The sequence below is a fragment of the Schistocerca americana genome, chromosome X (assembly GCF_021461395.2).
Source record: "Schistocerca americana isolate TAMUIC-IGC-003095 chromosome X, iqSchAmer2.1, whole genome shotgun sequence".
Lineage (NCBI taxonomy): Eukaryota > Metazoa > Arthropoda > Insecta > Orthoptera > Acrididae > Schistocerca > Schistocerca americana.
Window position 1 is genome coordinate 711,929,875 of NC_060130.1, and position 26,330 is coordinate 711,956,204.

At 38.5% G+C, this 26,330-nt stretch overlaps 1 protein-coding gene across 1 annotated transcript in view; it reads right to left on the bottom strand.

Moving 5' to 3' along the window:
* The window catches only part of LOC124555234 (cell cycle checkpoint protein RAD17), a 125,189-nt gene that overhangs the window by 14,060 nt on the left and 84,799 nt on the right, over window positions 1-26,330 (bottom strand). The window contains exons 10-11 of the mRNA XM_047129093.1: window positions 21,226-21,365; window positions 271-383 (exon numbers count right to left, since the gene is read on the bottom strand). Coding sequence (XP_046985049.1) covers window positions 271-383; window positions 21,226-21,365 — 253 coding nt within the window. The remainder of the gene's footprint in view (window positions 1-270; window positions 384-21,225; window positions 21,366-26,330) is intronic.

Below are 26,330 nucleotides of genomic sequence, written 5' to 3' on the forward strand. Positions count from 1 at the left end.
GTTAGTATTTTTTATGTGGGAGGCTAGGTTTCACGCAATTGGTTAGATGTGTTGGTCAATAGTAGCGAAATTACTTCAGTGGGAACACAAGAGCCAGCTACAATGGCATGTCCATGATTGTCGGGTTTGTGGATTTTGGAGAGCATGTAGAAGGTGGGTGTGCGGGTAAAAATCATCATTATGTTACTATCTAATAACATTTTTTACACACACACACACACACACACACACACACACACACACACACATTATCTTTAACTGTAAACTTACCTTTCATAGAACAATACTGAAAAAATTTCATCATGTAGGGGATAATTTCAGTACACAGTATCACCTCAGACAGATTTGCAAACAAGAGTTGAGTTTTCCTTATATTCCAAAGCCTGAAAAAAGTACAAATGATCACAAAAAATATTAAGAGAAACTTTATTTCTATGCGAAAATCAATGGATTTTTTTACTACATATGATAATTACTTTCCGAGAAATAATGTAAGAAAACAAGCTTATAGTTCAACATTCAATTAATCACAAGGCCACTCTAGACCCCCAGTTTCCGAGAAAATCCATGTTAAAGTTTCAAGTGAACATCTTATATCAATAATGTTAATTATGTTCCCAACAAGCGAGTGCAGTTCATGGGCTAAGGCTCATGACTACCACATTGTCAGTAAGGATTCAAACCCTTTACTTATTAATTTATTTATTTCAATTTCATCATCATACAGAGTATCATTTAATGGTACGTCATTAAAATTTATTAAAAATTGGTCATTTTCACTGTAGTAATTTCATTAATAAATCAATAATTACAGCACACTTTCTTCAAATGTGTGTTCCATTTGCGATTCCTAGTAAAACTCCATATATTTAGAAAGCTCCAAAGATATCTCAATGATGGACAATGTATTAGCAACCATGGAAGGATTCCAGATACAGACGAAAGTACTAACCCCTAATTTTGATCTTTCTTACGTAATTAATACTGATAATATCAGTTGCTAGTAGCAATTCACATACAATAGATACCTTGTGGAACATGAAGTGAACACTGATTTGAACAAAATTAATGATCCCTTCACAGTATAATATAACTGCATCAGGAAATAAATTTCCTTACATTTTCTTATGTAGGCAAGAACCACCAGGAAAATTTATTCAGATTGTTAAAAAATGAGTTGACTAGTTGACTCAAAAATTAACTAAAACAGTTATTGTGACCTGTAACAAATCAGGGAAGTTCATGAAAGAGCTTTCCATGAAGAGTTTTTAACATCCGTCATTCTTCCGTACATGTGACATGAGAAATTTCCTTACATCATTGACATGTGGAGAGTGCAGAGTGATCAGACAGTTTGTGATCAAATTTTTATAGATGAATTGTACGTATGCACCTGTACCATAAATATTATCCCACCCAAATGTACTCCACTTTGTCAACACTGTGATGTTTATTTTTACAGACAGATTAAAATTTTCACAAAAAAAAGGGAAAAAAGAAAGAAATTCAAAATGCTCCTGACTTACTAAAGCATCATAGAATACAAATATGTTCTTAAATTCTGCATCAATTTAGTGCACCTGCTTTCATAGGAATGGTCAGATAGGCATGGTTTGCATCACAGCTGATCGGAGAGGTACTATTTTTTAGTTTAAACAAACTGTGTCTTCTAGTATTGCTTCTGAAAAATCCATGTGCCTGCAAGTTGCTTCTGTGACAAATACCATCCAGAATTCTGTTCTAGCACAGCAAGCGATGAAAGCAATAGTGAGTAAGACAACTCTGTACTCTATTCTATAACAAACAGAACACACATTCAAAGAATGTCTGCTGTAATGACTGATTTATTAACGAAACTATTATGGTGAAAATGACTACTTTATAATAACTTTGGATGAAAAATACCATTTAATGACAATCTGCATGATGAAATAAAATTAATAAAAAAAAATTGAATGAATATATAAATAAATAAATAAATAAAGTACACAGGCAGGATTTGAAGCCACGTCACCAGCATGGTGGTCATAAACTTTAATGCTGCACTATGATCACTTGCTTGAAACATTACTGAAGTTACAGGTACAGGAGGTACATTTAAAACTTCAGCATCAATTTCCTGAGTAACCAGAGCTGTCACACGAAAAGCTGTTAGCCAGGTACCCAGAACAGGTCCCTCTAGGACATACCTAAGACTCATCAAAGTTCGTGATTAAAAACTCTGATGGTCTCCTTGTCAGACTATATAAAGTATGTCACAGTCATCATATTGCCCGGTTGCAAACAGAATCATTGCAACAGATAAACACAATGAGAGAAAAAATTTGTTTGCAAAACTAATGCAGTTTCCTCTTTCAGCACATTGATGGTAGGCAATGGAAACCTCTTAACTCCATTTGTCTGCGAAGTTTCATATTCCAGTAACCAGCAATTCTATAATCAAAGAGAGATTTGAAAGTGCATGGATTTCTCTAATTTGTCAATAACTAGGTTTCTACTAGACAGTTACAAATGTAGCAACTTTCTGTATCACTTTATATTTTTTTTAGTAAACTGTTTTTACTTTGCCTGCAAAATTTAACAAAATAGAGCTATGAGGTTTTCGTCACCTACCATCTATATGCACTTTCATTCATTTACAGTGACAGTCAAAACTGTGACATACATTTGCAGTGATACAAATCTAGAAAGAAAACCAGGCTAATATATTATAGGCAACATGTCTATAAATAATACGAGGGCTATCCACAAATTACATTACATTTTGGAATTAAAAATAAATAAATTATTGGAAAATTTTTTTATTATATAAAGATGAAAGCCACACTTAAATATTACTTTTCTACATAGTTGCCACTTAAATTAAGGCACTTATTGTAGCGATGGACGAGCTTGGAAACTCCTTCGTCGTAAAATTCTGCCGCCTGCGCCTTTAACCACGTGGTTACCTCTTTTGGGACAGAAAAGGTGTGATTGTTGTGGATTTCCTGGAAAGAGGCACTACAATAAACTCTCAAAGGTATTGCCAAACTCTGCACAACCTCAGAAGAGCAATACAAAACAAGCGCAGGGGAAAGTTGGACTCAAAGATCTTGCTGATTCACGACAACGCCCGGGCCCACATGGCAAATGCCACTCGTGAAGTTCTCGAATCTTTTAAGTGGGAGTTGTTTCCTCATCCGCCGTACAGTCCCGACGTGGCACCGAGCGACTTCCACTTATTCCCAGCAATGAAGAAGTGGTTGGCTATGCAGCGTTTTGATGACAACGCACAGCTTCAAGAAGAGGTAACCACGTGGTTGAAGACGCAGGTGGCCGAATTTTACGATGAAGGAATTTCCAAGCTCGTCCATCGCTACGATAAGTGCCTTAATTTAAATGGCAACTATGTAGAAAAGTAATATTTAAGTGTGGTTTTCATCTGTATATAATTAAAAAAATTTCCAATACTTTATTTATTTTTAATTCCAAAACGTAATGTACTTTGTGGATAGCCCTCGTATGTATCCAGTAAACCATTTTAAGATACCAAAGCTCTTTAGTGATGTAATTAGATAAAATCCTTTAAACCTATGTGAAACGATAAACCACTGATAAATTTTTAGGACAAATTGAGACTTTCATTTGCCACTTTGCATATTACAACATGCACAAGATAGACTCTCCACTGCAAGTAAGAAAGGGGTAGTTGAAGCTTCTCATGAAAGAATGACACTTGTTATTGCACAATTATAATACATGACTGATAGATGTTGCTTTCAATGAATAGAGTTTACATATTAGGATAACTACTAAGTGTTCAACATTAGGCAACATGTACCAAAAAATTAAGGCCACATTCAAATGACCACTTGACAACTCATAGCAATTCCAGTAAATGGACTGTATATTCTACACATTGGAATATACTTTTTCTAATGATTCTACAATGAGAAAATAGTTGATTAAACCCAATACTGCACCATAAAAGGCATGTCTAACTAGTGGCTTCGAATGTAGTCAGACATAATGGGGAGAACATTTTACTGTAGGATTAAGACTTTACATTTGTAGTACCTACATTTGTAGTACCATTTGCAGAAACAGAGATAAAAAAAAAAAAAAACACTTTTCTGCTGAACACCTATCACTCTCAAGCAAATAAATTTATGGAAGAATAATGGACAGGTAGTTCATGTAGACTGGGACTAAACACAGTAAATGATGTTCTGTGTCACCATCTGTTATGTTTATCTGCATACTGTCCAACAAGATACTACATGATCTACATATTTCTTATCATGCATACATGAAGCAGAGATGGGTACAACATTGCTCAAGGTTGTTATGGTGGAGAAACTCTTACTCTTATTACAGTAATATGATTTTCCCTCCATTATGAGATGAAAGGTCAGTGGCACTAAATGTATTTTATACAAATCCTTACAGTAACTATGGGGTTCCATATAATATCAGAACACATGATGTACCCCAGCTTGCTGATAATACTAAGTACAGAACTGAAGTGATTACCAGCAACACATCTAAAAAGACTAACAATTCATAAAGCAGTTACAGTCTCATACAAGCTTAACAATCCAAACTGTTTATATGAATTCACACAACAGTCCGTTTGTGACGTCAGCAGACCATTGCCTAAGATTGCGAGGTTATGTCAACGTATGCTGTGGAGCTTACAGTGTGGAAGAATTGGTGCTGTTTGTCGTACTTAGCATTGAAACCCACAAATTACCTAATATCAATCCTCATCCTTTCCTGTTAAAATTGTTTCCTTGCCTCTGAATTTCTATGGACTCCCTGTACATCTTAGTGTAGTAAGCACCAAATGTTGCTAACACCTTGGTGTCAGAGAAAAGAATTTGGTGGTTCTCTGGTCCCACTGCACGATATGCTACTGCTGATTTATACATCTTGCCCAGGCAACAGTTGCTTTCGTGTTCCTTAGGGTGGGTGTTAATGTTCTTTTTGTGGCTCCTATGTACATTTGACCAAAAGTGCATGGGGTTTTAAATACTACACTGTGGCACATGGCAGCTGTAGGTACACTGCAGCATCCAAATATTCACACACCTTAAACCAACAGGAAGGGTGCAAGAATATTTGAACACTGTAAAGGACCTACGTCTGCCACTTGCCACAGCAGCGGTATATAAAATCCCTTGCACTTGCAGTCAAGTGTACATAGGAACCACAAAAAGAACATTAACACCCACCCTAAGGAACATGAAAGCAACTGTTGCCTGGGCAAGATGGATATATCAGCAGTAGCATATCATGCACTGGGACCAAGGAACCACCGAATTCATTTCTCTGACACTATGGTGTTAGCAACATTTAATCTTTACAACACTAAGACGTACACAGTGGTCATAGAAATTCTAATGCACAGAAACAATTTTACCAGAAAAGAAGAAGGATTGAAATTGGACAAATTGTGGACCTTAGTGCTAAACGAAACAAGTAGTACCAGATCCTCCCCACTATAAGCTCCATTACATTGGCACAACTCCGCACTCTTAGGCAGGGATCTGATGATGTTGCGAATGGCAGTTGTGTGGATATATATGTAAACAGTTCAGTTTGCTGAGCTTGATAGTGACTAATTTTTCTTAAGCTTTTAAAGCCTCTGTTGATGTCTAGAGCACTGGAAGATGAATGTTAGGTGGAGAATTGTGCCTCGGACCATGACCTAAATCCCTTAAAACAAATATCAGCAATAATGCAAATACTGGCCGTGAAAGCCTGCATTCTATGAAAAATCCGAAGACCACAACAAGCTTCAAACAAACAATAACTTTTTTATAAACCAAGTTGGTGTAACAACATGGCACAAGATTTGTTCTTTGAGAGAGCAATGTTACAAACCCAGTGCTGGTCATTGAAATTGCTACACCTGAAGGGTGGCATGCAACAAATGTCAAAATGGCATGAACTGTCTTACATACTTCGATATCAAAAGGTCATAATTTGACAGCAGAAGGATCATAAAGATTGTGGTTTATTGTTATATCATAAAGCTGCTTGCACTAGTCAGAATCTCAGGACTGTCCTGCAAATATGGAATCAATGGGTTCAGGACCACCACACTCAGTGACATGCATTTTCTCAGTGGATGTGTGTTACTAGTACATGGGAGAACCACACATTGTGCACTCAGACATGCAGGATCATACCATCACATCACATACCTCAAATCAGAAAATGGGCTCATTTGTAACAAGATGAGAGTGTGTGATCAAATCTGGAGCACAACGGATTGTCAGCATAGCAACCATCATTGCGACTTCCCTTGATCTGGCAGAATATGGGTGCGCCAACTTCGGGGCACCCAAAGATGATATTGAACACAGGAGTGGCACCAAACCTTTCCACACAAGGCCCAGTTTTCTGTGTAGCATCATGACGGACAACCCATTTACAGAGGCTTCGAGAAGAACTAACATTGCCAGACTGCACTGATCATTGTGATACAGGCCAGCACCTGGTATTATGGTATGGAGTGTTACTGGGCACACAAAACTACGACTTCTGGTTAGTATACCCAGTAATTTGTAATGCAGCCATTACATTTCTGACAGGGTGTATATGTGGACATGAAAAAAAATCCCAGATTTTTCTGGGATTTCCCAGTTATAAGTACACTTTTTTTGGGTGAAAGTACACTATTTTCTGGGTGATAATTCACTACACCCCAGGTGAAAGTGCATTTTTTTCTGTGTTAGGTGACAATATACATTTGTTTGGAGCTCTAAAATTTATCAATCCTTTGGTCCTAAAAAGGTTTCCTACACTGGCATAGAACTTAGAGGAACTGCCAGCCAAAAATTTTTTGGAAAGATCTTTCATGTGTGGCAATGTGTTCAGTGCATATTTTGGTATTATGAAAGTATAAACACGAAATCCACCAAATAAAGTATGGTAGTTTGTGAACACAGAATGCCAAATTATCTTCAGTGCGATGCCCATGCTACAATATGGAAACAGAGTCTGTAGTAGCGCTCTGAGTGGCCTGGCAGTGGACTTCAAATTCGGAAGAATATGGTGCGACAATATGTATTCTTGCTTTGTGAAATACGACTACTATGATATTTTTCAGCAATAAAAGCTAAGCTTTCACATATAATACTGGTCATCAAATTCTCTCCGGCATTTGCCTTGATTGATTCAAGAAAACCACAGAAAACTTACACCTGGACGGCCATATGGTGGTCAGAGACAGCTCTTTTAGCACAAGAGTTCAGTGTGAGACATGGCAGTGATATGGTACTTCACTGACCACTCTCATTTCCAAATGACAATGTTACATAAGCTAATAAGTAGAATAGGAGAATAATTTATGGCAGAACATATCCGTAATATGTGCTTTGTTCAATTTAAAACTGATTGGTTCTAGCAGCATTTAAATCTGTAATTTGGATCACAACTTATGTGACTTTTAATTCAGTTGTGCATCAGAATACTGAGTGGTGCACGACAGCCATGTTTGAGAATTGTCAAGCTGGTGGGTGCAGTCAAATAAAACAATGAAGAAAGGAGTCAGTTGAAAAAACAAACTCATAATTCAATTGACAGAACTACAAACTGGTTTCACTGGAAGAGAAAGAATGAATAACTCAGTAAATATGTGAAACTACAATGGACTGTGTCGACTTTTCCACTCTAAATAAAATGAATGAGTAATAATACGGGACAGGAAAAATAATTTTATTTTATATCCAATTTTGGTGTAACTCTTTGCCAGTTCCAGTGGCGCCTTCTAGGTTTCCTTCTACCAACAAATCACAGAACAGGGCACATGATGAAATGCAAAGGTGTTTCTGATAGGAAACCATATCAGTATTAGTTTTACTATTTTCCGAATAAAGTTTGAGGTGACAGCCTGATCTGCTGCATAGCCTAAGGACTAGCTTATGTTGTAAGGTGATGGGTTGATTAAAAGTTGGGAAAACCAATGAATGCAATTCCATAAGAAATGATCAGATGTACTATTCACGTAGCACGATTTACATTCTTCTGTCTGCTATACGTAAATACTGTGATGTTTACAACCAAAACTAAAGTGCCGAATTGGCAGTTTTCTTATTTATACTTGCGTATTATGACAGCATAGAGCATAACTGATGCACAGGATTAAAGATCTCTACAAAACACATCGTATTTCGTACTGTTTGCTGTGCAAAAGTTTCAGGAAATGTGATGTCAATGATTAAAACGGTTACTGGAATGAGGTGAGGCAGAAGTGGGATATTTTTGTTTCACATCAACACCGCACTTTGTTACATGGGAAATTAACTGTCATTTTATGATTATACACAAACCTTTGCCTTGGGGAAAAAACGAAGTCAAAAACAAATTTCAATATTCAATAACTGTCAGTTACAAAATTTAACAAACTGTCATCTACCCATTTATAAATTTCTTTTATACAGAAAAACGCCAAATTTTGTAATATTTCACAAAACTGCTGATTTCATGTTATTTCACTAAAAAATGCCAATTTCATTTTACAATTTTTGTAAAATTTTCCTGTTGCTAATAATAACGTGAGTGATACTTAAAACTAGAACTGACTGAATCCATTGTTTTCATTTGGTTATTTCCATCATTACTATCATCATTGAGTGGGGAGGGGGACTGAACCATTTCTAAAATCAAAGAGGTGACTGACCAGCAGTTTCAAGGTCTTATCTGTGCAGTCACTGGGAGAAATCAACAACTGGTGGAGACACAGTCTTACTCTAGTCTGTGTAAGCAGGTTCAAACTAACTTCTTCAAAAAAGGGTAAACTGACATAACAGTAGCAATCTAGCAACATTCTTCTAGTTTCCTCAACATGCCATGCAAGGTGTTGCAATATGCTGTAGTGGCTTTTCTCACGAGCAGTTGTGTCATAAGCCTTAGTAATGAGGTGGGTGATGCAGATCCTACAACCTTGAAATCAACCTGACCAGCTTCTACTCCAGTAAAATTAGAGGAATATTTTCAGGAACACTTGCTATAGCTTATTTTCTGAAAACTCATGATGTGTTGACTTTGTAACATGAAAAAGTGGAAGATAATCTACATTTCAGAACAAAATTCAGTCATTAGCAACTTCCTTTCCCTGTGCAACTTGTTGCGAATCTCAATCAGCGACAAGTACAAATTAAATGTATTAGGACTTATTCAACATGAGAGGCAGCTAGGTGTACACTCCGGTACAGAAGCATTGTGACAGTATCTGTCAATGATACGGGCCAGTGCCAACGAAGCGGTGCCAGGAGACAAATAGCATTACATGACTATCTGGACGCTGTAGCCGAATGCATAACAGGGATCAAAGTAGCTTTCTCACATCACATGACAATGGAAATATATGAAGTATGTGGTCAGCCTCCAGGGAGGAGGCATAGAACATTCTAGAAGCTTTCCGTGATGCACGAAGGTAGTATAAATAGGGCGTCAGGAGGACCCTATAGTCAATCAAGATCTGCTGAGTATAACGACGCAAGCTCTGTGTCGTTCTACGGCAGAAGTGGGAACTTAGTACGATTTGCTAGCCTTGGTTCTGCATCAACCAGGGAGATAGATACCAGAGTAAGAGATTCAACTGACAGAAAGTAGTGCAAGATAGTGCCAGTAGTGATTCTCAGTTATCAAACTATAAGGGCTCTTATGAATTCTACCCTGCAGCAATAATCACTCCTCATCGAGTTCCGTATCCTGCACCTTAGCATTAGCTTGCTCCTTCTAGCTGTTGGAGTTGCAGAAGCTGCCTGCACCTACTTCTACTCTTCGAGAAGATCTATCGAGGTAAGACTCCTGAATCCAATTCGTGTCAATCTCACTCCCTCTCGAGACACAACAGGGGCAGAAGAAAATTTAGTGCCAAGTGTGGGGTATAACTAGGTGCTCATCTAAAGGGACATAGAAACTCAGGGTACAGGAATAGGTGCAAGGGAAAGGAGTAATGAAGAGTGAGAGGCTTGGGACGGAGAGCGGTTACAGACATGGGCCAGCAGGTCCACAGTTTGAGACGTGACAGCAGCAGCAGCCGTGGGCAGAGGCCCACCGTTCCCGAGGTATCAGCGACAGCGACCGTGGGCAGAGGCCCACTGTTCCCGAGGCAACATCGACTACAACTGTGGGTGAGAGGCTCACCATTCCAGACAGCAACAGTCGACACGAGAAGGAGGCTCGCAAACCACCAGCATGGCATCAGCACAGCCACAGGTTCAGAACAACACAGCATGCAGCATAATAAAATAAGATGTTAGTGTAAATGACTGCACCCGCCGAAACAACAATCAACAGTGATGGTGATCTATTATACTTGAGCTATAGTGAAGCAACTAAGTTAGTACCATGGAAGTTTGACGGAGACCGAGAACAACTCCCAGAATTTTTAGATAATTGTGGTAATGCCTACGAACTGGTAGAACCTAATTCTAAGAGACTATTCGTTAAGTACATTATAGGACAAATAACAGGATCAGTCCGTAATAAGCTTATTGTAAGGGACCATACTGAAACCTGGCAAGAAGTGAAAGAGATCCTCACCGAAAAGTGTGCTAACAAACGGACACTACACTATTTTGCATGCAAAACATTTAATAGCCGCCAAAATAAAGATGAGAGTGTGGTTCAATGGGGAGCCCGGGTAGACTCCACGCAATTCTATTTCAGCAAGGCCATGTGAAGAGTAATTACGGCTGCAGAAATTCCAGGCAGTTGTGCCTCAATCAGGAAATTGGGTGGAGCAGTCTTTATACAAGGTTTATTTCATGATGGGATAAAAACGATAGTACGGGCTCAGAGAGAGAAAATAATGCTGTCTGAAGCAGTAGATTTGGCATCAACTGAGGAAAGCGCAATTCAATCCGAGAAGGCAAAATACCAGCATACAGGGTATACGAATCAGACAGGGAAGAAAGGATGTTACAACTGTCGAAAACTGGGACACGTAGCGGGAGAATGCCGCGTACAAGTACGTAAATTTAGTCAAATAAAACATGATCAATCGCTACCAATGAGAGCTAGGTTACCAATAGAAAGAATAGATGTTAGCAAATTCCACAGGAATGGGTCACGTGGAAATTGTCCATTGCCTGTAAGGTCCTTGAAATGTAACCTAACTGGACATTCTCCTCCATGTAATAGAGTGAAACTGGTAACTTGCTTCACATGCCATCGTACAGGGCATTACGCCAGCGATTGTAACGAAAGTCATTGGGCAACAGCCGGGAAATGAACCGCGAACGTAATGCAGCAGTCCCATTACATTGCAACAGGCATAATATGTGCAGTAGACTGCATTGGAAAAAATGTCACATGTTGAAAGTACAATTAGATATGGAACACAAGAAGTGTGAGGATACAAAACGGGAAAATGCTAGAATAAAAGAGGAAAACCGTCACTTGAAAACGAAAGTGTATTGCGTAGAGAATGAATTAGATGCTGCCAACAAGCAGATGGAAGAACTACAATGGAAGGTAGATAGTCAGCAGAAACCAGCTGGAGATTTAGGGATCAAAAGACAAAAGGGGAAAGAAAAAATGGAAGAACATAGAATGAGATTTTCACTCTGCAGCGGAGTGTGCACTGATATGAAACTTCCTGGCAGATTAAAACTGTGTGTCGGACTGAGACTTTAACTCGGGACCTTTGCCTTTCGCGGGCAAGTGCTCTACCAACTGAGCTACCCAAGCATGACTCACGCCCCGTAGGAGGCAAGATACTGGCAGACATAAAGCTGTGAGGACAGGGTGTGAGTCGTGCTTGGGTAGCTCAGTTGGTAGAGCACTTGCCTGCGAAAGGCAAAGGTCCCGAGTTCGAGTCTCGGTCCGGCACACAGTTTTAATCTGGAAGAACATAGGTTTACCCGAGAAAAATGGGTACTAACAGCCAGAAAGGGGCAACCAGTACCATATTCAAAATACGAGGAATGAAGCCTGCAGGGGCTAGCAGCAAACAAAATCACGATCGGTGCCAGAGAAGAATAAATCATAAAAGTGCGAGCATCAAAAGTAAGTGGTCAAGGAAGCAATAATTCCGCAATAGGGAGTACGGCAGGGCATGATTATCTCCGAAGCCATAGTAACGGTCCATGAGGGAACTTGTATTACCAGTGTGGTAAACACTGGCGAAGAAGAGATAAACTTAGAGATGCCGGATGTGTCTGCAGGGGAAATGCCACCTCCGAGTAGTTATAGAATTAGACAAGCATCCGCAAGAACAAAAAACGTAACTCAGTCAAGGCTCAGCATGTTAAGGGAAAACATGCGAACAACACATTTAAAAAGTGAGGAAGAGCAGGCTCTCGAATGGATGTGTGTGGCTTATAAGGATGTATTTTACTTACCGGGAGATGTGTTAACTCATACGACAGTAGTTAAAGATAAGATACCATTAATATTGGAAGCAAAAGGAATGGTGATAAACCAAAAGACTGTACAGAATACCGCAGGCGCAGCAAGAAGCATTACAAAAAGAAATAAACAGAATGTTAGCTGATGGAATAATATCCCCTAGTACTAGTTCTTGGAATTTTCCAATACTAGTATTGCCTAAGAAGCCAGATGCCAGTGGTTGGCAGAAATGGCGAATTGTAAGAGATTATAGGAAATTGAATGAAATTTCGTTAAATGTGGTCTACCCCCTTCCCAGAATTGACGAAATACTAGACAGCTTGGGAAAACAAACTATTTTTCCACGCTAGATCTAGCGAAAGGATACTATCAAGTGCTGATAGATGAAGAAGATCGAGAGAAAACCACCTTTAGCACACCCAGAGGCCATTATGAATACAATAAAATGGCCACGGGACTAAAAACCGCGCCATCAACATTCCAGAGGTTAATGAATACGTTACTCAGTGGAGTACAAGGCAACCAAGTTTTCATCTATCTTGATGATATAGTAGTGGTGGGTGCCTTGTTAGAAGAACATAATGCACACCTAGAAAAAGTATTTGAGCAGCTAAGACAAGGAAATTTGAAGTTCCAAGTCAACAAATGTGAATTCCTAAGAAATGAGGTAACTTTTCTGGGGCACGTCCTAACCGAATCTGGACTACAACCAGATCCTACAAAGATAAAAGCCATAAAGAATTGTCAGCAACCCAAAACAACAAAGCAGTTAAAATCTTTTTTGGGACTCATTGGGTATTACAGATGTTTTATAAAGAATTTTAGTAAAATGGCAAAACCACTACATGATCTATTAAAGAAAGAAATTCCATTCAAGTGGGGATCCAGCCAAGAGGAGGCATTCCAGCAGTTAAAAGAGAAATTGATTCGCCCACTGATATTACAGTACCCGGATTTTGATAAAGAGTTTATAATAACTACGGACGCCAGCAATCATACAGTTGTAGCTTGTATAAGTCAAGGACAAATAGGGAAGGACCTACCAGTAGCTTTCATCTCATAAATGCTAAATAAAGCAGAACAGAATTACAGCACAGTAGAAAGAGAATTACTTGCGATTGTATGGGCTGTAAAGTATTTCAGGCCATATGTATTTGGTAGACAATTTAAAATTGTGACTGACCATAAGCCTCTTGTATGGCTAGGCAGTGTATCAGACCCATCATCCAGATTAATGAAGTTCAGATTAATGAAGTTCTGATTAAAACTAGAAGAATATGATTACCAAATATTGTACAAAGAGGGAAAACACAATAAGGTGGCAGACGCATTATCACAAATTAGGAGTGTACGAGAAGGAAAGACAGAGAGAGAAGACGAAAGCCCGGGAGAAGCACACATTACGACCAGAGAGACGTTACAGGACACCCAAGGCATAGAAGAAACAGCACAATCTGCACTGCCACCGAGTGACATGGAGATCACTTTAAGCCAAGAAGAAAAATTAAATATCTTAAAACAAATGCACGAGTCACCAGTAGGGGGACATCAAGGAATGGGTTGAACATATGAATGAGTGAAACAATACTGCAGGTGGCCTGGAATGAAGGCCGATATTGAAAAATTCATATGTTCCTGCAAAAGTTATCAGAAAAATAAAATTACACAAGCAAAGACTAAACAACCGTTGGAAATAACTCCGACGCCAGAGTTTATTTTCGAGAATTGTGCCACTGACATAGTAGGGCCAATGACACAATCAAATTCAGGAAACCGATACATCCTGGCATTTCAAGATTCCCTAATGAAGTTTGTCTTAGCAGAACCAATAGAACGGCAAGATGCAAATTAGTGGAAAGTGTAATTTTGAAATTTGGTATACCAACATCCTTATTAAGCGACATGGGACGTAACTTTTTAAGTGAGACAATGAAAAGGGTATGCAAACTGTTAAAGACTGAGAGAGTACAAACAACAAGCTACCACCCTCAAACGAATCGGGCTCTAGGACGTACACCTCATACGCTAACAGAAATACTAAGAAATTTCACAGCTAAGGATCGGGCAGATTGGGATACTTAGCTACCCATTTGTGACCTTTGTATTCAACACGTTAGCACACAGTAGAATGGGATACTCACAGTTTGAATTTTTTTTGGAAGAAAATGCAACATTCCGGGAATACTGCAGAAAAAAACCGAAAATGTAGTGTATAATTACGTTGACTATGCAACAGAAGTGTGGCAAAGGATGCAGGCATTGCATCAAGAGGCCAGGGTTAACACACAGCGACGCAAAGAATAAAGCAAAGAACAATACGATAAGACACAAAACCAAAAAGTATTCAGAAAGCACAATCAAGTACTCTTATTTGACAAAAGCGTCAAGGAAACTCGATAGTCAATGGAGAGGACCATTCACTGTCATAGATGTAAAAGCACCAAATGAGGTAATAAGAATAAACGAGAAGAAGTGCATAAAAGTACATGCCAACAGACTAAAAGAATTCTTTTAATTACAGATGATGGCTGCACACATAATGTGGAGAGTATTGATAATCGGAAGCATCGCAGTGGCCGAAGTAACGGAAGACGAGATACTTACAAAGGAAGTGCGGGTGCAGAAATTCCATTCAACACCTGGTATCTACTACTACAATCAAGGAACTGTACACCTTTACGGCACGACATGGAGAATAGTGAGTTACTTCAACCTAAAGGCATGGCATGCTAAATTTGAAAGCACGAATCAGGCACTCACCAGGGCAGTGGCAAATTGCATAACGAAATTACAAAAGGCGAGACTGAGTACAGTAGAATGTGAGCATGCAAACCAAACCATAACCTGACATAGCGGGAAGATAGAGGTGGTAAGGAAGGTAATAGATCAATTAGCCTGACATGAATCAAAACATATGAAAAGAGGTATTATGAATTTCAGAGGTGAAACACGTAAAGTGTTATTTGGCACATTAGACGAGGACATATCATTTTTCAGGGCCAAGATAGATGTTCTCGAGGAACAACAGAGAGAATTGTGAAGGCTATCCAAAGAACAAGTTACCATAGTAAGGGCATCAATTATGGGGTTTAATCAAACCATAAATGCGATAACTAAAAACAAAGAGATTATCTAGAATGGAATACATAAATTGAGCAAAAATATAGAAGAGTTCAAGAATAGCACGTATAGGAAAATACAGTAGCGTTGAATTTGGTAACAATTATGGAACAATTGGTGCAGTTGACAACCATATTTAATGAATTAGAAAGGGAATACGATCTGTTTATATCGGCAATAGGAAATGCCCAGAAAGGTTTGTTGGAACCACACTTGATAAATCCCATTCAAGTAGTAAAATATTTAGGGCTAATTAAAAATGAATTAAGAGACAAGAAGTTTCCAATCAAACTCACTGAAGACCATGGGTATCAGTTATTATGCGTAATAGACCTAGATGTATTCTTAGCCGGCAATACTTTAAGTTACGTCTTTAATGTTCCACTAGCGGATAGCAGTGAGTACTCTCTATATAAAATATAGTCTTTACCTGCAGTACATGATAATAGTAAGAGGTTATTTATATAAATCACCCCAGAGAAAGAGTTTCTCGTGATCGACGAAGCAAAAAGACAGTACGCACAAACGGGAGGAGACCAACTAATATGTAAGACAATAACCAAAAAGCACCAGATATGTAAGCATAACTTTGTATTAATGTCGACTTGCAACCATGAGAGGTGTGGAGCCAGACTGCTTCAACCCTTCAACAAGATAGCGAAAGATTGCAATCAAAAATATATCATATTGAACGAAAGTATCTGGACGCAGATACGGGGAAACGAATGGTTATTCGTAGTCACAAACGAAGAAGGGTTGATGATCCTATGTAATGACTCGCCACCCTCAGATCTTATAATCAAAGGAACTGGAAAGTTATGTTTTAAGAGTAAATGTAAGGGCTATGGTGCACAGATAACATTACAGTCAGAAAGAATAATTCGTACCAATACTAGTGAAAGGGATATAGTCCCCCCTTCAAGTATATATGTTGATTGTTGTATAGTAGACGAGGAGAAGCAGAAAATATCAGACATACCAGTAATGTTACCATTAGAGCATATGGTACGTCACTTAGACGAGTCAAAAGCAGCCGGACATAAGATAGACGAGCTGCAGGATGAAATTGAGTCTCAACAGCGAACCACCTTTCGAGGATGGTCAATGAGTACGTATTCCCTGTGGGGGTATACAGGACCTGTAACACTTGTTATAATTCGTATTACCTGTTGTTTATGCATATACTGTAAGCGCTGTCATAAGTGTAGGCAACAGCTGTGCACACTGAGTGGAAGGTATTGTGCAAATATTTGCATAACGAACACTGTTAATAGTATGAGCCCAAAACAGGAGGTTATAAAATATAAGAACACACGTGCATCAAAACTTGAACCGGATGCAGAAGATGAATTAACCACTATTAGTTTCATAGACTCACCTAAAGCAAGGAGAGAGAAGACAGTCACCAACCTACATCTACATCTACATCGATACTCCGCAAGCCACCCAACGGTGTGTGGCGGAGGGTACTTTACGTGCCACTGTCATTACCTCCCTTTCCTGTTCCAGTCGCGTATGGTTCGCGGGAAGAACGACTGTCTGAAAGCCTCCGTGCGCGCTCGAATCTCTCTAATTTTACATTCGTGATCTCCTCGGGAGGTATAAGTAGGGGGAAGCAATATATTCGATACCTCATCCAGAAACGCACCCTCTCGAAACCTGGACAGCAAGCTACACCGCGATGCAGAGCGCCTCTCTTGCAGAGTCTGCCACTTGAGTTTATTAAACATCTCCGTAACGCTATCACGGTTACCAAATAACCCGGTGACGAAACGCGCCGCTCTTCTTTGGATCTTTTCTATCTCCTCCGTCAACCCGACCTGGTACGGATCCCACACTGATGAGCAATACTCAAGTATAGGTTGAACGAGTGTTTTGTAAGCCACCTCCTTTGTTGATGGACTACATTTTCTAAGCACTCTCCCAATGAATCTCAACCTGGTACCCGCCTTACCAACAATTAATTTTATATGATCATTCCACTTCAAATCGTTCCGTACGCATACTCCCAGATATTTTACAGAAGTAACTGCTACCAGTGTTTGTTCCGCTATCATATAATCATACAATAAAGGATCCTTCTTTCTATGTATTCGCAATACATTACATTTGTCTATGTTAAGGGTCAGTTGCCACTCCCTGCACCAAGTGCCTATCCGCTGCAGATCTTCCTGTATTTCGCTACAATTTTCTAATGCAGCAACTTCTCTGTATACTACAGCATCATCCGCGAAAAGCCGCATGGAACTTCCGACACTATCTACTAAGTCATTTATATATATTGTGAAAAGCAATGGTCCCATAACACTCCCCTGTGGCACGCCAGAGGTTACTTTAACGTCTGTAGACGTCTCTCCATTGATAACAACATGCTGTGTTCTGTTTGCTAAAAACTCTTCAATCCAGCCACACAGATGGTCTGATATTCCGTAGGCTCTTACTTTGTTTATCAGGCAACAGTGCGGAACTGTATCGAACGCCTTCCGGAAGTCAAGAAAAATAGCATCTACCTGGGAGCCTGTATCTAATATTTTCTGGGTCTCATGAACAAATAAGGCGAGTTGGGTCTCACACGATCGCTGTTTCCGGAATCCATGTTGATTCCTACATAGTAGATTCTGGGTTTCCAGAAATGACATGATACGCGAGCAAAAAACATGTTCTAAAATTCTACAAGAGATCGACGTAAGAGATATAGGTCTATAGTTTTGCGCATCTGCTCGACGACCCTTCTTGAAGACTGGGACTATCTGTGCTCTTTTCCAATCATTTGGAACCCTCCGTTCCTCTAGAGACTTGCGGTACACGGCTGTTAGAAGGGGGGCAAGTTCTTTCGCGTACTCTGTGTAGAGTCCATAATGTCAAGGGCTCCCACCCCCATGGTGGAATCCCCAAGAATGCGAACAGATAAAAGATAATGTTGATTGTAGAAATAAAAGGTACTATGAAAAAGAAAAATCCACAAAAACAGTATGAAGAAAAATTTAATTGATATGTATTTAAAAAGAGTAATTCATGTATTATGTAAAGAGTGATGAAAGTAAAAGACAAATTCTAATTTCCAATGTTGTAATATGAATTTTGTGTGTTAAAAGACACCATGTATTTTGAAGGACGTATATATCGTAGAAATGTCTAGAACTAATAAATAATAGAGAAATGTTCTGCTGGCACTGAAAGAGAGAAAACAGAAATTTTATAACCTCCGAGGACAGAGCTTATAAAATTTCCCCTGGAGGAGGGAGGTGTTGAGAATTTCAATCAGCGACAAGTACAAATTAAATGTATTAGGACTTATTCAGTGGGAGATGCAGCTAGGCGTACACTCCAGTACGGAAGCATTGCGACAGTATTTGTCGACGATATGGGCCAGCGCGACGAAGCAGTGCCAAGAGACAAATAGCGTTATGTGACTAGCTGGACGCTGTAGCCGAATGCATAACAGGGATCACAGTAGCTTTCTCACATCACATGATGATGGAAATACACCAAGTACATGGTCAGTCTGCAGGGAGGAGGTATAGAACATGCTAGAAGCTTTATGTGACGCATGAAGGTAGTATAAATAATGGGCCAGGAGGACCCTATTGTCAGTCGAGATCTGCTGAGTGTAACGACGCAAGCTCCGTGTCGTTCCACGGCAGAAGTGGGAACTTAGTACGATTCACTAGCCTCGGCTCCGCAGCAACCAGGGAGATAGATTCCAGAGTAAGAGATTCAACTGACAGAAAGTAGTGCAAGATAGTGCCAGTAGGGATTCTCAGTTATCAAACTATAAGTAATCTTATAAATTCTACCCTGCAGCAGTAATCACTACTCACTGAGTTCCGTATCCTGCACCTTAGCATTAGCTTGCTCCTTCTAGCTGTTGGAGTTGCAGAAGCTACCCACGCCTACTTCTACTCTTCAAGAAGATCGATCGAGGTAAGACCCCTAAATCCAATTCGTGTCAATCTCACTCCCTCTCGGGACATGGCAAACTGATGACTGAATTTTATTCTCAAATATATATCACAGTTATGAGAAAATAACACCTAAGAATAAAATCATAGCTACTCTATAGTTGAGTTAATGTGCAACTTCACATTCACATAGCTATCTCACTGAACACCATTCAATTTTCTTTACTGTCAGTTTTATTATCACAATTGGTCACTCTTATAAATTGAGTGGGTTCAGGTGGTAGCCACTGCAAAGTTCATCAAGGAATTAGTTCCTAGTAGTGGAAGAGCATGCTAGCAATAGAGAATTATCTCATGGCAGTAATGTAATCTTTGTAAATAGGATTTGCACATTGTTTTTATTTGTGTTTATAGTTATTTCAAGAGCATTGATTTAATTGTTTTATTTACTTCGATTTCCTCAGAGCTTTTTGTATGGTCTCTCTATTTATACATTCTGCTGGCAGAATGTAATTTTACTTGGAAGTTTTGGATTATGAAATGACGAAGGGTAGTCATGGAGATTTAATTATCACATCAAAAAAATAAAATTGTCTAATTAATTTTTTTTTCAGGTACATGTCTGCAGTTCTTGTACACAGTGAAATCCTTGTGCCACAATGCTGTAGCATGCCACTAGAGGAGCTGAAAGAAAATGGTGCAGCCCATTGAGAAACTGAAATATCATGTGATAGTTCTGCATCTGAAGGGAACACTAAAACAGTGATGCCGAGTAGGTGGAAGCTTACAACAAAAAATATATATATACCATTATATGATACAGTTTCTAGGTGATGCAGATGCTTATAGGGTGATCAAACAAGTCTGAATGATATTTAATAAAGTGGAAGACCATCTCTCTGTAAAGAACCAGGGGTCACCAGAGAAGTGGAGGTCCTGGTGACTGAAGATTAGTGTGTTGCAGTCAAGGTGACAGTGGAAAAAGTGAAAAATCAGTCATCGATCATTTTTCAAAATCTTGGACAACATTTTGAAAGTAACAGATGTCACTTCTCTCTTTGTTCCAGTCACACTCATTCAAAACACCCACCAAACTAAGGCAGCAACAAAAACGGTGCAGCTGTGTCAGGGTAATCCTCAGGCAACGTGATGCTGAGGGCTTTTTTCTTTTGGAAAAGATGGGGGGGGGGGGGGGGGGGGGGGAAGGGGAGGAGAAGGAACACCATAGTGTGGTGCTAAAATGTTATGCCGAGAAGGAGCAAACCATTACAGGAGCATACTACCTAAATCTCCTGATGAGGTTACAGGAGGCTGCCAAGAGAAAGTATCTCTGGAAGCTGTCCAAGGGAGTGTTTTTGCTCCATGAAAATTCCCGAGCTAATTTTGCACAGGACAGAGACACACAGGCTGCTTCCTCCCATATTCTCAAGACATCCTTGTTAAAACGTATCATAAAACCTGCTCAGATAACAGGATCAACACAAGTTGGCAGCCCTGCTTGTGTCAAGTGATAAGTGTAGATTAGACAGTGATGAGATTCTTGATGATATGGATATCAGAAAACAAAATCATACAATAAATAATTACAGAAGACTTTATAGACTACTATCCATTTAATAATCACAAGTAAGACAATTCCATTGTCTTGGATGAGGGTGGTGGGGAGGAAAATAATAATTTCATTTCCATATTAATGAAAAAGATTACAAGTATCTCTACCAAAGGCCAAATGATAATTCATGAACTACTGTAGTCAAGCTTCACCACAACAAAAGAAAGAAGTGATACTTAACTGCACTACAAAACAATTTATTACAAATTATAAAAGAGGTTAAAAAAATCTCATGTAACTTACACAGGCAATGAAATTATGTTTTTTGCAGACAGACCAGCTTCACCTTTTAACGGTTGCCATTTCTTTACAACATTGTGACATGAGGTCATTACTCCTCCAACAGCCAACACAAAGCCAGCATCTTCCGAAACAGGTTTCTCCTGAAATAAACAGTAAATGACTAAATCAAGAAAACTGAATGATGTATATTTTATAACTAATTATCAGATACCTAACCTATTCTTGTCTACAATTGAGTAACTCAGTAAATATAAGTGAAAATTTTGTCTAATACTCTGCACTTATTATCAGCATAATAATTCACATGACACATAAATCAACACAAAAAAAAAAAGATCTGGTCCGTCCATTGTTGTGACTGATGGTCTGTAGGACTTTCGCGTTCACTTATGTAATAAAATGAAACACGTGCAGCAGTCGTTATGATGTTATTTTTGTACAAATTACAACCAGTTTCAGTGACTCAATACGCCATCGTCAGGCCTATATCTGTAAGCGATAATTATAGCACCTCAACTTACCAAATATGCAAATACAGAGAGAGATTAAAAACAGAATAAGAATCAAGGACACTACTGTGGTAGTGAATTTACCAGCAGATATATCAATTTTCATGTACCTAAAATAGAATTATATATAGTGTGCCATAACGAATTTTCACTCTATACATTGTACAAATGTATTATTTAAAATAAAATCATTAATTAAATATTCTATAATTAAAAATTGACCGGATAGATCATACATTGAACTGTAAAATCCTGAAGTAACTTACCAATCTCTACTAAAAAATGGCAGATGTATGAAAGAAACTACACGCCACCAGGAATAAGTAAACCAAATAAATATGCATCTATGTGCAATTAGTCCTTGAAAAAGGACAGCATCAGCAGTGTCTAAGCATCAATACAGGTGAAGCTATCAAACTGACACTATAAATACGGTTATAATAGAGGGAAACATTCCATGTAGGAAAAATATATCTAAAAACAAAGATGATGTGACTTACCAAATGAAAGTGCTGGCAGGTCGACAGACTCACAAACGAACACAAACATACACACAAAATTCAAGCTTTCGCAACAAACTGTTGCCTCATCAGGAAAGAGGGAAGGAGAGGGAAAGACGAAAGGATGTGGCTTTTAAGGGAGAGGGTAAGGAGTCATTCCAATCCCGGGAACGGAAAGACTTACCTTAGGGGGAAAAAAGGACGGGAATACACTCGCACACACACACATAAGGACAGCATCAGCAGTGTCTAAGCATCAATACAGGTGAAGCTATCAAACTGACACTATAAATACGGTTATAATAGAGGGAAACATTCCATGTAGGAAAAATATATCTAAAAACAAAGATGATGTGACTTACCAAATGAAAGTGCTGGCAGGTCGACAGACTCACAAACGAACACAAACATACACACAAAATTCAAGCTTTCGCAACAAACTGTTGCCTCATCAGGAAAGAGGGAAGGAGAGGGAAAGACGAAAGGATGTGGCTTTTAAGGGAGAGGGTAAGGAGTCATTCCAATCCCGGGAACGGAAAGACTTACCTTAGGGGGAAAAAAGGACGGGAATACACTCGCACACACACACATATCCATCCACACGTGTGGATGGATGTGTGTGTGTGTGTGTGTGCGAGTGTATTCCCGTCCTTTTTTCCCCCTAAGGTAAGTCTTTCCGTTCCCGGGATTGGAATGACTCCTTACCCTCTCCCTTAAAAGCCACATCCTTTCGTCTTTCCCTCTCCTTCCCTCTTTCCTGATGAGGCAACAGTTTGTTGCGAAAGCTTGAATTTTGTGTGTGTGTTTGCGTTCGTTTGTGTGTCTGTCGACCTGCCAGCACTTTCATTTGGTAAGTCACATCATCTTTGTTTTTAGATATATTGACACTATAAATATATTTATATATAATGTCAAAGTTATAAAATGCTGAGGTGCAAACTGTAGAGGAGCACACATATTTCATATGGATAAAGTGAGTGTCCAGAATGTATCATATGACCAAACATAGAAAACCACCAGTGTCATAACATATACTGAATATATAAAAACCCCAACAAGATGTTAGTCAGTTTGAACAACATTCATGTTTGAATGTATCCATATATCGTTTAGTGTCATAAAACAAATATCAAATGAGAACTACTGTCTAACTCATACAAATGTCATTAACTAATAATATACATCCACATAACACATAGTATCCATACATCATATGTTGTTGTTGCTGCTGCTGCTGCTGCTATGGTCTTCAGTTCAAAAATTGGCTTGCTGCAGCTCTCCATGATACTCTATCTTGTGCAAGCCTCATCACTTCCAAGTAACTACTGCAACCTACATCCTTCTGAATCTGCTTAATGTATTCATCTCTTGGTCTTCCTTTATGAGTTTTACCCCCACACTTCCCTTCAGTACTAAATTGGTGATCCTCTGACGCCCCAGAATGTGTACCACCAACCAGTCCCTTCTTCTAGCCAGGTTGTAACACAAATTTCTATTCTCCTCAATTCTATTCAGTACCACCTCATTAGTTACGTGATATACCCATCTAATCTTCAGCATTCTTCTGTAGAACCACATTTCAAAAGCTTCTATTCTCTTCTTGTTCTAAACTGTTTATCATCCATGTTTCATTTCCATAAAAATACTTTCAGGAAGGACTTCCTGACATTTCAATCTATACTTGATGTTAACAAATTTCTCTACTTGATAAATGCTTCTCTCCCAATTACCGGTCTACATTTTATGTCCTCTCTACTTTGACAATTATCAGTTATTTTGCTGCCCAAATAGCAAGACTCATCTACTACTTTAAGCATCTCATATTCTTATCTAATTCCCTCAGCATCATCTGATTTAATTTGACTACATTCCATTATCCTTGTTTTGCTTTTGTTGATGTTCATCTTATATCTTCCTTTCAAAACACAGTCTATTCTGGTCAACTGCTCTTCTAAGTCCTTTGTTGCCTCTGACAGAATTACAATGTCATTGGCAAACCTCAAAGTTTTTATTTCTTCTCCCTGTAATTCTTACTCCAAATTTTTCTTTTGTTTCCTTTACTGCTTGCTCAATATACAGAATGAATAACATCTCAACCACTGCTTCCCTTTCGTGCTCTTTTACTCTTACAACTGGCATCTGGTTTCTGTACAAATTGCAAATAGCCTTTTGCTCCCTGTATTTTACCCCTGCAACCAGTAGAATTTGAAAGAGAGTATTCCAGTCAACACTGTTAAAAGCTTCCTGTAAGTCTACTGTATCCAACATTCTAATGAAAAATTTGATACCAACAAAAAATCATATTATACCAAATAATGTGTCTGTAACCCACTAATCCTATCCAAACAAAGCAATCAACAATCACAAAAAAGACCTCTCCCTACATCCTCTCTCAAATATGGCCTGGATATGTGAAGATAATACTTATGCCATAAAACAAAACATGGAATACATGTATGGACCCAATATATACTACTCAGTAATGTCACAAAAAGGTGTAACTGCGTAAAACAACCACTTGTATAATATAATGTCAGCAAATGTCACAGGCATTAAGGCTGTAAGACTAATTAGGGGATGGACAGATGAATGTTAAGGTGGTTACCCTGTACTAAATATACCCACTAGAAAGCATACCCAGACCATTTACATCATACTACACCAAAAACTGTGGTATTAGTTTGTGAGGATGACCACCTTGGGATTTGTATCTTCTGTGTATGATATGACATAGGTGGCTTTCTACATTTGGTCTTTTGAAATTTTCTTGGGCATTCATTTTATGCATATGACACCTCACTTCAGCAATTTATAACTTCAACATGACCTATAGATATTTTTATACTGTCATTTTGATAGCTTTACTTATATTGGCACTTAGATATTGCTGATGCCATCTTTTTGGAAGGACTACTTGGACATAGGTGCAAATTTCTTTGGTTTACTTATTTTTCATGTTGTGTAGTTTCTTCCACGCGCCTACAATTTTCAACAGTTATTTTTGTAGATCGATAGGTTACGTTAGGATTTTGCAGTTTAGTGCGTCATCTAACTGACCAATTTTTTAATCATGGAATATTTAATTAATGATTTTATTAATAAATAATACATTTCTACAACATATAGAACAGAAATTCACTATGGTATACTATATATAATTATATTATAGGTATTTGACAGTTGATGCATCTGTTGGTTTTTATCAAACAATTACTGTAAGTTCACTTATATAGTATTGTCTTTAATACTTATTTCATTTTGAATCTGTCTTTTGTATTCGTAAAGTTGGTAAGTTGATGATACTATCATTGCTGTTTATGCGTACAGGCTGAAGGTGGTGTATTGAGTCTTAAACTGGTTGTAATATAATAAAATAACATCATAATGATGACTGCAGGAGTTTCATTTTATTATATACAAGAAAATAGGGTGCAAATATGAAAGAGGAACAGATTCAGCTTTTTCCTTACACTTTACATTATCTTGCTAGAAAAACCGCATATGCATTCCTTCACACTGAGTGAGATGGTGAGGTTAGAAAAATGTTTAGTATCATCCACCATATAATAAATAACAAACAAAAGTTTCAATGAACAATGTTGTTTCACTGCATTTAAAACAGAAAGCAATTTATCAACTCGAACTCTGTTCCACCCAAGTAGCATTTCTACAACAACTATCGCTTAGGAAGTAGGCTTGTAGAGTTTTGAGAGATGATGGTTATTTTGAACCCCACCACACGTATTTTGTAAATATCTTGTGTAACTGTATTATGTGATGGGGTACCCTATTCAACTTTCAATTGGTTTTTCTTGCTATTTGAAAACTTTAGTTGGCCTTTGTTCCTTGATAGCAGACAACTGTTGGTGACTAATTACCAATATTTTGCCAAATGGATTTTTAATTGATTTATGCGCACATAGCCAGCTACAATAAGAGACTGTACACATACTGAAACTAGAAAAACATTTCCGCAACAATTTCACAAGACCAATAAACTCACATAAAAATGACACCCTTCTGAAAGCAGTTTTGATGACTTGAGATTCCACAGCATCCCACACAACTGAAATAAAACTTGCTGCTGCAGGAAATT